This window comes from Saccoglossus kowalevskii, chromosome 17 (assembly GCF_978046115.1).
Source record: "Saccoglossus kowalevskii chromosome 17, keSacKowa6.1, whole genome shotgun sequence".
Taxonomy (NCBI): domain Eukaryota; kingdom Metazoa; phylum Hemichordata; class Enteropneusta; family Harrimaniidae; genus Saccoglossus; species Saccoglossus kowalevskii.
Window position 1 is genome coordinate 19,504,267 of NC_140657.1, and position 17,562 is coordinate 19,521,828.

Sequence of the window (17,562 nt, forward strand, 5' to 3'; positions counted from 1 at the left end):
GCTGCTTCCAATCTAGAAAATACTATCGCAAAACGATAGGAAATTATACATTTAACGGTTGAATACGTCCTAACAATAAAATAAAGTGACTTCTAATGACTGCCATGTTATTTTGCAAACCTCGTATAAGGTGCCCGGTTTTAGTTATAAACAGACGTTAGCTTCACGTTCATGTCCCTTCCATGATAACAGCCGAAAACATATTGCTTGTTTTTTACCGGTTTTCATTGGCAACCGAAGTATTTTTATTTTGTAAACAAATTTTCGTCTGTTATTTTTATTCAGTTCAAATCGTTCAGCAACATTTTTGGCATATTAGGTGTACATCACATGGAATACTACGATTGAGAGAACTTGATGTATGTTGACTGAGTTTTATCATAGTACGAAGTACCAGGAAGTTACTCGGTTCCAAATAAAGATTACCAACGTCAAATGAGCAACATTTGACTGGTAATCAAGATTCATGTAATCCATGGCTAACAAGCAACATCACAAGCGAAGTTGTAGCATGCAGTAAGTCATCCCGTCAGTGGAGTACCGCAGTAACACGGCATGTTTGCCATCAGCATTGTATTCAAACGAATCACGTGGTGTGGCGTTCTCGTTCAAACCCGGGATTCGATCAATAGGGGAGTCCCATTAAAAAAACACATTGCAAATCATGCAAGTTCAACATTTTCAAACCAATATACTAAAACAGAAATGCTCAGAGATGTAAATGAAGGATAGATATTACTTTTCACTATACACATCTCTGTTGATACTATCCCTCACATATTCTACTCCCAATTACTCCTGCGTAAAATGGACTAGCCTCTTCATGTTGACATTCAGACTAAAATCACGTGACAGGCTGTTAAAATTGGCTGTTGCATACTCTTTCGCCGGTCTGGAAAATGTGTTTAATTAACACACATTCAAGCAACAATGCAGATTTCCCAGTGGGAGTGAGACTATTCAAACTCTGCCACTAAAAAATAGGGGTGTTTTCAGCAAAAAACGAATAACCCTGGAATACACACAATATACTGAATTTCGGAACAAATCGTGCATTACTTACAGCAGCAGAATACCACAGAAATATCAGACGAAACATGAAAACACTATATATTGTATTTCAGCCTGAACCCTCTATATTGCAATTCAAGGAATTAACCCCATATGTGCATCCATTTCCCACCTTGGTATCACCCACCCCTGAAAACAAACTCTTAATACCACGCTGAAGCGTTTGGTAATAATGGTAAAAATAATCTTTTACTTCAATTGGCATTCAGGTTTTGTTCACTCGAAATTACACCTAAGAATAAAATCATAAAAAAAGTATAATCCACAAATTGTATAAACCAGTGATATATTTGTCAAAATCAGTTAAATTTAATCAGTTTTATTTAAGGACACAAATAAAACAAACATGGCTGTCAGTTGACCAGTTTGAATCAAATCACAAAAGAAACTCATGTGCACTAGTAATCCATCATGAGTGATTGTTCATACCAAGTTTGAATGAAATTGTCACACAGGTATGGCTGAGAAACAGTTGGTACCGGTATGTTTTTTTGGGACAAAAATGGTCACCATTTATGTAATTTTAACCAAATCCAGAATAAATTTAAGAAAACATTCAACCCATTATGTCTCATCTTTGTACCAAATTTAAGCCAAACTTGTGAAAATGTCTCTGAGAAAGAGGTTGATGCAGAAATGAATGAAACCAGTTAAAACATGCAGGTTCATGACATATGCAAATGTTGATTTTTTTGGTGTTTTTAGGACAAAAATCTTCTGAGGTCTCTCAAAGATCAACCAAATGAAAAAAAAATCAACATGCACATGTCCCCCAGCATGACTTGTCTTTGTAATAACTTTGAAACAAGATCAGTTCAGTCATGTGTGAGATACAAGGATGGACAAACAGACAGATACACACATGGGCGGAACCCAAAACACAAGTCTATGTTTTACTCCGTTTCAGACTTTGTCCAATGACAGTCAACAGTAAAGAAGAAGAAAAAAAGGTTTTTATTAAATTAAATTAAAAGAAAATGTGATTTTAGGAATTTAATGCTGATTCCAGGAATTACACTGCATACAATGTACGTCCCTTATGTACGTTTATTTTTTTAAAACATATTTTTGTGCCAGGCGACAGTTCTGGACAATAAATATCACTGTGGTCTCTCCTGAGCTCTTTTACAAGTGCAAGTTACAAGCACGACAGCGAGTGATAAGTATACCACATTTTTTTCATAAAGACCATATTCTAGTTTGGGACTATGTGATATGTTTGTGTGCCTATTTTCTTATCACCCAGGGTAGGAGGCATGTCAACCCTTACAAACAAAATTGGTTAGTTCATCAGGTATTTAGGAAATGGCAGCCTCTGATAAGAAATAGTAGTTGGTGCTGACACGTTGCACACCATTTACATGTACTCCATTCATCTCTGACAGGTGTGCCAATTTGTATAGAAGTTCATCGACCTTTGCAGTGTAAACATTTAAAGCGACAGATAACTTGAAAATATCTCAAAGACAAAGACAAATGAAGGTTGACATATAAAATGTCTGTATAACAGGAGAGATATTTCCATGCCCAGTAATCATACCTATATTATTTCACATAACTCTATTGTCTAGCATTGTGGTTTGCCCTACAACAGGGCACAGCTCAAAACACGGAAGCTCATGGAATAAGTAGTGTCGTGTGTGTGTGTGTGTGTAAATGTAGTTGTATAAAGATTTCTCAGCAAAAAGCTGACGGATTTTATTCAAACTTGATAACAGCCTCACACATGGGGAGTTGCTGTGGCATGTTGTATTGTTTTGAAACATAATTTAATCTCTTATTTTATACGACTATTTTTATGATTATTTTTCAATGAACCCAAGGGAGAATACAGGTATGAAACAAAGGTCTCGGTGAGTACAAATCATTTGCATACAATGGGTCACATGAATGGTTGACGTGATTTGTCACAGTCTGATTCCAATCAAAAAACACAACTATTTATGAGGCATAGTGGAATATATTTTTCCTAGTGATTCATACATGTTGAATATTTGTAGCATTACTGAATTTTTGGAACTTTAAAGTTGGACTCAGAACTTGGGTGCACTCAGAGGTGCCATAGAATTATTTACTAGAATCAAGTAAAACCATGGCTTTTTAAAATCAGTGTTTTTCCCAGAAAATTGTCTCAAAGTTTCAGCTAATTTGCATATTGGTTAGCATACTAATTACCACAAGGTACACACATGCAGTGTTCTAATTTTTTATAGACATTTGATATTTACAGTGACACGCAATAATTAATGATAAAATTAACTGTTATAATACTATATATACTTTTGTATGAAATTATTACTCTGCAATCAACAAAAATCATTGTTTAAAATCCTGATTGCACTACATGTCAAAAGTAAAAATTGTGGTCATCTTGTGGGGACTTTCCATCTCTCTCTCTCTCTCTCGCTCAGTCTAATTTTGATGTATTTTTCTCAAACAAAAATTAGGTTAATTGTGCTTGCTAAAGATTCAAACTCTATTCCTGTTTTGACCAGTAAGTAGGCTAACCCGGTAAACAGGTCAAGGTTTTTGATTAATTTTTTGCTTGTCTGTTTAATTCATTGGTGATTGTCACTGTAAGGTTTGTTTCTAGTGATGCCATGTCCCGACATGAAAAGTAAGATGCAAACAAAAACACACACTTGTGTTTTAAATGTCAGTGATGGTAGTTATAATTTTCACTAAATTTGGGATTACAAGACTTTTGGGTTTTTTTTTTTTGCAATGCATCATGGGGAAAGTAACATATTGCATACTGTCACTATTGTAGCTAGGAATTTAAAATGATATCTGGGGTTGGTATTTTGTCAGTAGACAAAATGTAGACAGTAAGTCTTTTCTAGGGCTCCTCCCCCATAACTCTAAATCATAACTCTGTCCCTCATGTGCCCCCCCCCCCCCCAATTCTAATTCTGTAAACTCCTCTTCAGGGCACATAGTTATTAGTGTTGGGGTTCAGGTTTCATAGTAGTGGGGCCCTTATGAAACACTTTAGAAAAAAATGGTCTTGCTGTCCAGTGAAATCTATAATAACAGCGAGCCGCCAAATATAAATACAGTGACGTCCAATCTGGCTGCCGACAAGTGTCCTGATACGGCAGGTAGTAAAATTGGTTTTGTTGATACATATCTTTAATTCAAATGCTTCGTTTGGGAGTCTCTCAACGTTCGTAACAATAATTTAACTAAATTTAGATATTTATTTAAACATCTTATACCAAATTTCAGGAGATTAGTTCATATTTTTTCAATTGGTTAATTTAAAAAAAACACGTTGTACACGCGTCATCATCGACGAAGGTCAAACAGAGTCGTTTTCTGCCAAGCATAAATATTATCAAAAGCGCCCCAAAAGCAAAGACAACAACTAGTATAATTTGTACTTCTTCTGTTCCATCGTTAATCATGTCAATGCCATCCAGCAGTATCATTATTGGATGAAAGTACATCGTTAATTAATAATAATTTACCTTGTAATTTCGTCAACACATGTGTGACAATAACGATGGCCGCAAAATGTCTGCACAGGATTCCTCAAGATCAACTTGCATGCCGTGCACAGATACTTATCCTCCAGCGGAGACAACAGTATTTGTTTAATATATCCAGGCATATTCCGGGATTATTGAATGTAGTTTAAGTTAAACCACAGCATTGAACTTGACTAGCAAACGCAAGTCGCATTTTGCGCATGCGCACAAGAAAAAAAGCCATCATCATTTACTGCGTCCTCTAGTGGCACTGAACTTTTGTTTTTTATCGTGTCAGTAAAAAAATCGACTGTGGGCCGTCGACTCGTCTTTTCAGTAAAATTGAGCCAATTCTTTTCATGATAGTTCTAAATTTGACTGATTCCATCGTTACGAGCTGAAAAATTAATCGAACAAACTGATGTAAAAGTGTTTTTTGAGACACGTTTTTGATCAGACTCCAGCAAACTATAAAAAGGATCACATGTTTTTTTACGAAAAGTTACGAAATTCTCGGAGAATATAGAGGCACGTTGATATTTCATTCTTCTCGGGGGCGAAGCTACGTCACAAGACGCGCACCACTGTACAAGCATTTATATGGGCTCTGTGTGCGCTGCCGTGGAACGCCGGTCGAGCGGGTGAAAATTCGAGAAAACAACACAAACTCAACTTTGAAGTAATCCTGAACAATCAAATTTATATATGTTACACACGTAGGGCTAATCTTGTCAATTGTTCAGGGGAGTCTAAACAACCATCCCAAAGTACCATTTTCTGCGAGTTTTCGGCCTTTGTTTTTACCGTGAGGGTTGCCAAGCGGTGAAAATGCACGGATGTCCGCCCCCGAGGATTGCTCAAAACGTTTTCAGTGACTTTTATCAGTGACAAGTTATTTAATTAGCATGCATTTCGAGAAACCACTGTGTGTGTGCATGCGCAGTTTTGTTGAGGATTATTTTGTTAAGAAGTCGCTGAAATTATGTTATCTGTTTGTAAAAGGGACGTTGTTGTCCAGATCGTGGTCCACCTGTTCCATCCGTATTGGACGGCGCCCTCTCAGTCACAAAGAACAATTTGTCTTTGCCGATGGTGGCGCTATTGATATAACCCGCAACTTTTTGTTGTCGATGTGTACGATAGTGTAAAATCATAGACCTATGGTAAAATCTATAAAATGAACAAAAGTCTGCACATATATTATCCTATTAATGCTTATATCTAGTTGCCCATGGAAACCAGTGTGCACTATAACTGGTACACGTACGATGACATTATTCCACATTTTATTTTCAAATCACTGACCTAATATTTTTCCTTAGCGCCATTGGTCAAAGGGATTCTAGTCAGCCAACTATTGCACCTACAAGGCCGGTTATAATCGTTTGAAAACCGTCAGTCGTGTAATTTCACCGTATTAATTTTGAGAAAATGCCATTTTTGATAGCAAAAAGAATAAATATTTGCTAAAACAAATCAGTAGACAGAGCTGAAAGATAATCATTAGAGGTAGTTGAAAAGTGAATATGAACTTATATTTTCAAAATTATGCCATTACAGTAAAGGACATAAAGCTGTGGTCGTTATAAACATCTTATAAATATAATGTTTATAAATCAAAATGAATTAACCATTCCGAAAATGGCTCTGTGACATCAACGTTAGTTCTGGTCAATTTTCACGGGCGGCGGTCGCTGCGCATGCGTCGCCTCCTGTTCGCCACAAAGCGACACATAGCGTGTAAAATACGTTGTTTTGTTTACATGAAATTCGAACAGCACTCTTTAATGAGACAGTTCAACATTACCCAATCAGCAAACACAATAAGAAGGAACTGACCATATACGACAAATTCAAACTTTTGTATGGAATTTATTTTCACTGATGTTTGACGAGTTGAATATAAAATATATGAAAAAAGGTATATTCGCTGGATTTGATTTCACTGAATCATTCTTTCAGCGAAAATTAATCTCAAGCGAAAATAAAGTATTCACATTATGAGTTACTTTGTAACAAATCGGAAAATACAATTGTAATGTTTAAGTTTTAGAAAAGCAGATACTAGTATTTCTGAATGACTGAATGAAAATTGCTACAAAAAGAAAACTGCGCAAATGTGAAAAATTCTCAAATAGAATTTATGTAGAGAATCGACGACTGGAGAGGTAATTAGTTCTATAAATTGCTGTAATCGTGGTTAAAAAATCATTTAAGCGTTTATATGCCATACCATACACTCCTTTCTGGAGTCAGATTTTTTTGTTTTCACACATTGTTCTGGAACTTTCAACACGAGACCCAAAGCTCACAAAAACGGCGATTGTATTGTCCATTTAGCTATCTGGAATACGATGTCGGTCAGTGGCTTTTGAGATTTTAGTGATGCTGATGAGTTACGGACATTGAGTTACACAAATGACCACGACCATATTTCAGAAACCACACCCACTTTTCCCAGGCTCAAATTGTAACTCAGAACTTCGAGTTGCGGGCAACATACATTGTGGTGGTGGTGGTGGTGGTGGTTGTTGTTGTTGAACGTCCAAATTTATTAACGCGAACTTCAGTTAACAGTTAACCGAACTTTATGGTTTTGTTTAAATTGGGGATTCGTCACCTGCACATGCGTCAGATGGCCATAGCGTGTCATTGTTTACAAACAAACGTCTATCCATGAGCCTTTGTGTTTTAGCGTGTGCTGTTATCATCGCTTGGGACTCAATTTCCGCGCGTGCGCAGATGACAACCTTCCCGCTTTAACTTTCAAGTTTAGTAACTCGATAATTAACTGTTAACGGAACTTCGAGTTACGGGCAATATGTGGACGTTCAACAAAAACAAAAATGTATATTGCCTGTAACTTGAAGTTTTGTTACAATTTGGGCGTAGTTTCGTAAAAGTTGGCGTTTTTTTTTCATAATATGGATGTGGTTATTTTTGTAACTTAATGTTTTCGTAACTCGAACCATCCATCATCTCATGTTTTCAAGAGTTGGATCATGAATATTCATACGTTATACAACTCTTGGGGAGAGTGTCTAGCAGCTGCACTTTCAGTATAGGGGGGAGGGGGTAGCTGGTACAGGAAATAAAAAAAAAATATTTTACGTTTTTACAGGAAATAAAATAAAAATTCAATTTACAGTAAAAAATAGGTTTTTACACTTTACAGATAAAATCACATTTTACATTTTTATAATATAATTTGATAATTTGTGTTTAAGAATCAAAAATAAAAATGACGTAAGAATTTATTTAAATTACATTATTACGAAAATAAAAACAATTTATTACTAAAATACTTCTTGCCGACCTTTAGTATACAAATTGTTTGAGAACGACTCCATTCCATTTGAATTTTACAACACATTCCATTAGAGAATAGGCCACGGTACACTTTCTCATTATGAATATTTATTAAAAATGTTTTTATTGTTTTTGTGTAATTTATCGATTTTTATTTACAGTGATATTATATCTAAAGATGGTTTGGTGCGGTGGGTTTAATCATAATCGGAGTTTTCTTGGATAAAATGTCCAAGTGCGGGCCAGACTGTATGTATAACGCACGAGTAACCGTGCTGTTTCAAATTGTTTACGAGGTCTTAGTATGATTTTCTCAATGTAACGCTGTCGAAATGTTCGCTTCACATTTTATCTAAAGCTGGTACATTATTCGGTTGAAGACACTTTGACATGCACAGAATATGATACGAAATCTTTCCCACTTTGTGCGTACTTTGACTATAAACTATCCTAAGTTATTGGTCTTAAATTATAATAAAATTTCCTACATGAATTTGAAGGATTGAGAGTGAGCCCCTCAATGTAAATATAAACAAGCCCTTTTGATAATGGTATAGTTCCAAATCAAGTTTGTGTGTTCGAATGCGCAACGGTATGTTATACCAGTGTAATAGTCAAGTAAAGTCAGTGGCAGATCTAGAGGGGTGTGGGGTTTTTGGGGTCCGGACCGCCCGTTGAAAAAATTATTCAATTTGTTTTTGTATAATATGAAAAAATCATTAACTTAGTCTGGCGATTTTAAAGTTTGGACCTCCATACACAAATCCTGTATCCGCCCACTGAAAGTCCTCGTTACGTCACCAGAAAGTAGGGAACTGAAAATTAAAACTTAAAAGTGAATAAATCACGTGACTAGAACAGTCCTTTTGCAAAGCAGTATAGTAACTGTCTTGTAAGTATGGCTCATTTATGAAATAAAATTTAACCATTAACTCAGAAACAAGCCGTGAAACAAATACAATGGGAAATAAATTTTTACACTTGGTGGCGCTATACTGAATTCATCAGTATAGCTGTAAAGCGAAAAAAAATGAAAAGATTGACGGAAGTAAAGAAAGATTAACTCTCATTATTTTATTTGTTAGCAGACGCATCATTATTTTGGTTACCAAATAAACGTTTGACCGGTCACCTACTGTGATCAGTCACTCTGAGAGGAAAACTTAACTGTCATATTCACAGTGCCGGAGTAGTGATATATTCATCTGCCAATCAATATAGGTCACCCGCTGAGAGTTGATATCAATGTCTATGACAAATTAAAATAACTGTAAAATGTACAGATCTGCACATTTGTATAAATTGGGCGACTTTTCTGTACACTTTGGTAAAAACACTGAGAGATTCCTCAAGGTGCTTCCAGGCATTCTTTGAATCGACTGAACAGTTAACCCAAAGTACTTTATCCTAATGGAAAAACGAGGCAGTGCTACGAAAACAACCAAAACATTGGAAGTTATACTATTGCAGTCATGAAATCATTATTAGATATTAGATTTTTAAATTCAGACTTTTAACCAGAATGAAATAGTTTATGTAAATTTGAATTAGCATTTTTTTGACACTGGTATAATTCATTTGGTGGTCTCATCTTTTACTTTTGATATATTACAGCAATATTGAAGTGACAACTTTTAACTATTGAAATGAGCCACTTAATTATCACAAAACTGCGTGATTAAAAATCAAACATTGCACTGCCTGTTACTGGCAGAACTTGGTCAAGAGTTTACACAGATTATTTATTACGCTTTAAAATCATTGCATGAATATTCTTTGAGGTAAACAAATTTAAACAAACAACATTTTCGTCAGTGAATGGTAAGACAATAAAAAAAAATGAATATACAATCCTATATCGTATGATGCTTTATTCATTATGAAATACTGACAAATTATACATTTTGTTATGAAATACAGTAATATCACTTTTCCTATAACTTCTGCCCCGGGTAAGGAACACTATCAGTTTCTCAGCTCAATAATAAGTTTGCTTTGAATTGAAACTGAGCAAGATAAATCATGCATATTCACTAAGATTGGTGGCATGTCAAGGAATTGTAGTGATTTACTACCAATTTTAATACGTTTTCTTCCAGAGAGAACACAACTACATTATGATATTATACTTAATCCTGTATATGTATACATAAATTTAGCAAGTTTTGACCTAACATTTATAGTTGCATAATCTCACACACGAATTAATTCCTATCTATGGATATAATTTTATAACAATGCAATATGATATCAGAGAAAACAGAACTAATGTAGTTGAGTGGCCATACTGACCAGACCTTAACATGGCTGTCGTATTATATCAAAGGTCAAATCTTTGTGATCACTGGATCAGCACAGTGACTGTATATGCCATTAGTTCTTTTAAAAAATCAGATAACAAAACAACGTATCGTGAATAAAATGTCAGGAACAGTACAGAAATAAACCACAACTCTCATTTCGGAAAGCTATGCAGATTCTGACGTTTCGTACTTTTAAACAAAGCAGATGTACACATATCCCTTTCAGCACTGTAGAGTCTTACAAACCATGGGTACGCCTTTTTGATGTTTATATTAAGTCATGTAATTTAAATAATGTCTTGAGTTTGTTCTCGAATGAGCAATACATGCCTGCACCGTCAAATGTAACTGTACTGTTAATAAAGAATTTATTTATTTTGGACCACGACATTAATGCGGATTTTTAAGTAATTCAAATCTTCACTTATATCCCATGATAAACACTGTGTGGGAAAATATTCTGAATTCTGTAAAGGATGGGGAAAACATCGTTGCATGTACAATGAAGTAGAGTACAATAAATTAATGAATACATTAAAAGTATACAACCATACAATTTCACTGTTTGATGCGATATTCTATGCTATACCCATGATGTGACTCTGCATGCCGCTTTAATCTGTGACGTATTACGAATGAGGCACAAATAATGCCAGTGGCTAGATAAGAAGACAATAATTCCATCTCTTATTTCTACGGACGCTGTAGCTAATAGTATATGCACATACATACATACGTTATACACGATATGTATAACTACAACTTTTGTAAACCAGGATGGAAAATCTATAGTCTACGACGACTCATTGTCAGAAAGCTGCATGTACTGGTAACTGTTATGTGCTCTGCAGAATGTTTTCCACTGATCAGAATGATGTTTACACTGGGTTTCATGAAGGCATAGATTTGTTTTGTGGACATTTATAACGTAATCACCGTGCTTAATTCAAAATTGAACGAAGATTATTTCAATGGCCGTAGAAATCGTTTTATAACGCATGTTTCCGTTTACAAATGTATTTAAATGTACTTCCATAACTGCAAAATATAGATCCCATCGAATGACGGTAATTCATGTAGTACTGGCATGTTAAATTGCTAGTCAGTGATAACAGAGTGGTTAACGGAGAGGAGTTTGATCAAGTTGTTTTCAATCACCATTTTACATTTATAACCATTTACAAATATTCAAATAAAACACGTCTTCATGAAACCTGGTGTATCTGCTACCGACATAATATCATAGTTGTTTATATTTTCTGAATGAACCTTTAGTTGTTTAAAATTGTTTTTTTTTGTTATCTCCAAACAAACCTTTTAAATTGTTCATTTACCATGGATTCCTTTACTATCTATAACTATTGTTTTAGCAAAAAATTTGTACAGCTGGGGTGGGCTGACAAACACTTCACAAATTTTTATCAGCCCACCCCAGCCTTTTACTTGAGCATCTCTTAAAAATATTTGTTAATAAATAAATGTATAACAAATATAATATAACCATGATAAATATGGCTGCCTGAGACTCTGTGATTGAGGTAGAAATTGGCAGTAGCAGTATGTAACAGTCGTTGTGATGGAAAACAATAATGACAACACTGTAAGGTGCAGAACATATAACAGTTACACAGCAGTACAGGCAAACCAGAAATGAGAGCCATATGATTCAGTTTAAATCTGTAGTGTCTACGATCACCTTGACAAAAATACAATCGTCTTTTACGTAAGCATATCGACTGCTGTCCAGTTGAGATAAAGGCATGAATAAAGGGCAGCCGCTGGCAATATTCATGTCGCCGGTAGGACGCTTGAAGGAATTCGATGTAGGGTCCGGACGAAATGCATCAATGACATGTTCTCTGTTGTTTTGATCTAGCAGCATGAAAGTGACCTGAAAAAGATATAGAGATGGGAATTTATTATGCCTCATTTCAGATTGTCTGCATGAATTATACAAAACAAACATTAAGAAGGTAATATACCACATTGTATCTAAAAGTATTTTTTTTTACTTTCAATACATTGTGGTTTTTTAAGGGTTCATACACTTGAAATTAAATAAAATAAAACAGTTTTCCAGGAATATTTTGTCATTTTTTGTTTTTCCTTAAGATAGCTTGCTTTTATTTTATGACCTTTAAACTCGCAGCCTGTCGGCTGATATAGCTCCTCTGTTTGTGGTGCATGCTCTGAAATCTATGACTAAGAAGCATTTTAAACTTGCTAGCTGATTTAATATTGCAACTTTCTTAATTTTGTTGCAGAGAATATTTCACTAAAAGTATAGAATTGAAGATATCTTTACGAAATGGACCAATTTAATAAAGGTCTAACCAAGCTGCATGTGTACAAGGATCAAAGAATTTGGACTACTGGTTTTGAAGAACAAGGCAAAAATATGTTTTTTGATGAAACATGACAAAAATATTCACTAAAATTAGAGAATTGAAGATATCGTCATGAAATTAACATATCTGACTGAGATCCACCCAAGGTACCTACAAATAAATTTACAAAGGAGAAGTTGAAAATAATGTTTTTTTGACCAAAAATTACACAAATATTCATCAAAATTAGAGAATTGAAAATATTGTAACAAAATCAACAAATCTGACAGAGGCCCACCTGATATACCTACATATACAATATCAAAGAAATTGGACAAGCAGTTTTCAAGAAGTCGAAAATATAATCTTTTACCAAAAATGATAAAAATATTCATCAAAATTAGAGAATTGAAAATATTGTCACACAATCAACAAATCTGACAGAGGTCAACCTGATATACCTACATATACAATATCAAAGCAGACTAGCAGTTTTCAAAGATAAGTCAAAAATATACCAAAAATATTCATCAAAATTAGAGAAATGAAGATATCATCACGAAATGAGCAAATCTGAGAGAGGTCCACCCAAGGTACCTACATACCAAGTATCAAAGCATTTGGGCTAGCGAATTTCAAGAAAAAGACGAAAATAGCATTTTTGACCAAAAATGACAAAAATATTCGCTATAAATAAGACAGTTGAACATACCCACACGAAATGAACAAGTCTGAGCGAGAACCACCCACCGACGGCGACGACGACAATGGACGCCGACGGACACTCAGTAATACTATAAGCTCCGCTCGACTTTGTCGACAGCGGAGCTAAAAAAAACAATTTAATTTTAATTCCAATAAACCATTCTCCAACACAATTTTTATGCTGATTGTTTCAATTCTGTACGAACCTTGTTATTAGACCCGTAATGGAGATTTAAGTTCCTTCTAAGTGTGGCTGTTTGTAAACAGCTCTCACCAAGTTCCAGTAAAATTGTATTCTGTTGGCATTTAAGTCACTTGCATAGTGTATACATGTGACTATGAATATTACAGAAGTAATTTGTGATAACACATTATGTGTTGAGATTTATCAAAATACAAGTGAAGAATATGACGAAGGGTCACCTGACATGATCCTTTAAATGAAACCTAATGGCTCTGATCATAACAGAACAAACAAAGTTCAAAGAATATTACCTTTTGTCTGAATGGCCATCTCAGCAACCCATCAAATGTGCCCCTCATGATGACAAAGAACAGGGAGACATGGTTTCCCTTGCCCATTCCATCTCCATTCAGGTATATTCGGGCACACATCTTGTAACCATGACGACTGGTGAAGAAGCACGGTGAGTAGATGGATGTAGTACGACCGGATAAGGCATCATTTCTTTTACGTTTGAAGTCAGAGATTTTCCAAACCAGTACACCATCATAAGATGCCAACTCCAGGGACTGAATTCTTAGATCTTGCTCAGCTAAGGCGACATCCTTCAGTGCGATGATACGGTCTTGAGATTTTATTTTCCTCTCTAAGGACTCCACAAGATCTCGGTCTTGTTTCCGTTCTCTCTCCATTGCCTGCACAACGTTAGCATCTCTCTCAATCTGACCGTTGAGTACGGCAACAATCCCTTCATACGTAGATACCTTAGTGTCGAGTACAACAGTCTTGGCTTTCAACTCATCAATTGATCGAGACTGCTTATCGATGATAGTTTGTACATCTCTTGTAGATTGTTGCCCTTGCTGCCCGTTAATCTTAGCAATCGTATCAGCCACCTCTCTCTCCAGCCTATGAACTGTTGTTTCAATCATCGCTAACTTGCCAGTATGCTCTTCCATTTTCTGGGACATGGTTGGTGCATCTGGATCTACTTTCATTGCATCTAACTGAACCATCAATTGCGAAATAACACCAAACAACATATCAAGGTGTTTAACCTGGGCTTCCTCATCGTGTTTTGACATTTCCTCTAACTCCACCTGTAAATTAAATACAAAAAGATAATAAAATCTGCACATGATGTTATGTAATAACTATGGTGCAACGTTTTTACTTAAGTTTTAAGATCTTGATACAAGTTAATGCGAAGAACAAACCATACTCAACCCTAATATCATACAAAGTATTGAACGAATATATATTGAATAAGTATGTATGAATATTATGGAAATGATGGGAAACATTACGCAATCTGTTACAACATTCACTAATTTCAGATGGTCGTCCTCTATTTGTTTTGTTTCTTGGGAAGATATCACACTAATAATTTTCTCATTCGGCTTTGACCTCGAGAATCAAACTGTTGAATCGACTACAAAACCCATCCAGTCATTGCTTCATTTACTACAACAAATGTACGTAAAGTACATCGGATTCACTCGTCTTTTGTGAAATTTGTAACCAGCAACTTTATCTGGCCTAACAATTCAGTTCACCCACTAATGCCATAGTATGTTTAGAGTTATCCTCGGGGGCGGAGCTACGTCACGGACGTTCTGCGTTGCTAAGACGCGCACCACTGTACCACGTATTTCTATGGGCTTTTTGCGCGCTGCTGTGGAACGCCGGTGGAGCCGGTGAAAACTCGAGAAAACAACACAAACTCAACTTTGAAGTAATCCTGAACAACCAAATTCATATATGTTACACGCGTAGGGCTAATCTTGTTACACTGTTCAGGGGACTCTCAACAACCATCGCAAAGTACCGTTTTCTGCGAGTTGTTGGGCTTTGTTTTCACCGCGAGGGTTGCCAGGCGGTTGAAAATGCCCGGATGTCCGCCCCCCGAGGATATGGAAATTGTAAATTAATTATTAGAACAGCCATTAAATATTGAGCAATTATCTAATGATATTACCATAGATTAAATCAGGTGTTCATACACTATGTTTGGTAATGTTCTGTGGATGGTTTTGTATTCTATAAATGTTTAAGCGGACTTACCAGATCATCGCATCCAACTTTCTTGAACTTGCACAGACCAACTTTCTTTTTGCAGTCACCAATTTCAGCATCAGTGTGTTCTGTAAACTGTTGAAAATTGAATTTATGTAAAAGTTTAATTCAAACAAGTACAAACCACTTTAAGTTTGAAATCGATAAAATTCGGAATCTCTTCTTACAGATATTTTTCGGGAAAAACATACCTTTCCTCTTGGTATTCCTTTCTTTCCACAGAACTTGCACGTGATCAAGTATTCTGGACATTTCCTGTGGTGTCGCTGTGTGTTATTTGTAAAAAGAGAAATAAACAAGTTAAAAAAACAGAAGTTGAATTTAGTGGAAAGTCATTTAAATATATTAAAGCAACCACCTAATCGTATTTATTTATGTACTTAAATCACGTGTGATCCAAAAAAACTAATCTCTCATAGCAGGTAATTACAAACTGGGAAAGAATGTGGAAAATATAACAACAATGAGACGGAACAATGTTCTCTTTTCACTTTCCAAATCCTTTAGAAAGAGAGGTAGCTAACCATTGCATCAGCATAAAAATAGTGGAAATAAAAATGCTTTTACAGCAGAATCCAATGGGAATACTCTACTTAATAATTTGGTTGGCTGGGTAATCTTGATTACATGAGAATTAATCCACACCAAGGTTATAGACAGAAAATAGAATGACAACGTTATCGAAATAAATGACAGCAGTTCCCAGTCATAACCACAAACGTTAATTACAATACAATAGTACATCCAAACTGAAATTAAACAAACCTTTAAGTCTCTCCACACTACTTCCTCTTTACAGTAATGACAATGTACATCTCTCATCTGACATGAATCTTCCAAATGTTCTGCCAAAGATCTTCTCAGTATTTTTTCACCGCAGCCACTTCTAATACAATTGATCAACTCAAAGTCGCATGTAGCGGCATGTTCCTAGAGTTGTCATGACAACAAAAGATACCATCCATTAATGCATACATACATATGTTTTAAAAAATGCAGGTAAATAAAACTAAGTCAGTTACGCATTCTGAGAGCTGAATAAAGAAATCTATTTATACTTAAAACTCAGCTCTGCAATCCCTGGAATTGCTCAGTGCATTATGGGAAATGCCATAGCCTTTTTTCACTGTGCATATGATTGTTATAAAAAGTGTTAATCCTATGTGCTACCTTATGTACATATCTTCCGTATACCATATCTGCCTTGAATGAACGTATTAATTGTCACAGTTTGGAATAAACCTGTCAGTGACAGTGAATTTGAAGATTGCCATGTGTATTCACTAAAATTCTGTAAATAATGTACTCCATGCTATCTCTCTCTCTCTCCCCCCAATTTTCACTGCTGCACAAGTGGTGTACAGTATATTCCAGTGTACATTGTATAGCGCCCTCAATGTTGAGATGACTTTGTTTTTTTTTCTATATCAAGACATTTTAGTACGTCTACCTGTATCCATATGAATAACAAAATGGCTGACTTTGACACAGTGTATCAGTAAATAACCAGGTTTTCAAGTTGTAAATTTGTGAATAATAACTGTACATACCTGGTATGTTCTGAAAACTCCTTTCCAATTACAGCCAGTATTGATGCATTGTACGTTTAATCCACTCAGTTCTCGCTTGATTGCATTGTCAGGGAAAACCTGTAAACAAGAAATCATTATATTACAATTTATTCAGTCTCACGAAAATGTACGACATTTTCCCGCCAACACATTGTTGTTTTTTAATGTTTACCAAATAGCCAATTCACAGATCAAATATTTTGGAAAAAAATAGAAAAAGTTATGCAGCTTTATTTTGTGGCAAAGTGGCAAAATTGGTGTTTAATGGCTAAATGTTCACATATGTATGTATATTATTAAAAACAATACCCATAAAATGTGACTATATATGTACATGCAAATGTGTTCCGTCCTTCTTATTGGTGAACACATAATTCAAGACAAATAAAAAGCAAAATTATAGAGATAGCAAATTATAACTTTTTTGTAATATTCTTTTGTAATCGGTAATTATGTAAATTATTTTAGGGTACATAGGGAATACATTTTGTTATGAATTATTCTTAGTATAAATTTCTGTTTATTTAGGGTTTGTTTCTCCCAAAA

The 17,562-nt window shown here is 35.2% G+C and overlaps 2 protein-coding genes across 9 annotated transcripts in view; both read right to left on the reverse strand.

Moving 5' to 3' along the window:
* Window positions 1–4,763, reverse strand: part of LOC144361534 (TNF receptor-associated factor 2-like) — a 55,178-nt gene extending 50,415 nt beyond the window's left edge. The window contains exon 1 of the mRNA XM_085492287.1: window positions 4,542–4,763. Within this exon, the coding sequence (XP_085348413.1) occupies window positions 4,542–4,684 (143 nt within the window). The 5' untranslated portion in view covers window positions 4,685–4,763. The remainder of the gene's footprint in view (window positions 1–4,541) is intronic.
* Window positions 4,764–9,706: 4,943 nt separating this feature from the next.
* Window positions 9,707–17,562, reverse strand: part of LOC100378910 (TNF receptor-associated factor 2-like) — a 99,492-nt gene continuing 91,636 nt past the window's right edge. For all 8 annotated transcript variants that reach the window (XM_085492279.1, XM_085492278.1, XM_085492280.1 and 5 more), the window contains 6 exons: window positions 16,996–17,094; window positions 16,211–16,375; window positions 15,637–15,711; window positions 15,434–15,520; window positions 13,681–14,469; window positions 9,707–12,044 (listed from right to left, as the gene is read on the reverse strand). In XM_085492279.1, coding sequence (XP_085348405.1) covers window positions 11,820–12,044; window positions 13,681–14,469; window positions 15,434–15,520; window positions 15,637–15,711; window positions 16,211–16,375; window positions 16,996–17,094 — 1,440 coding nt within the window. In that variant the 3' untranslated portion in view covers window positions 9,707–11,819. The remainder of the gene's footprint in view (window positions 12,045–13,680; window positions 14,470–15,433; window positions 15,521–15,636; window positions 15,712–16,210; window positions 16,376–16,995; window positions 17,095–17,562) is intronic.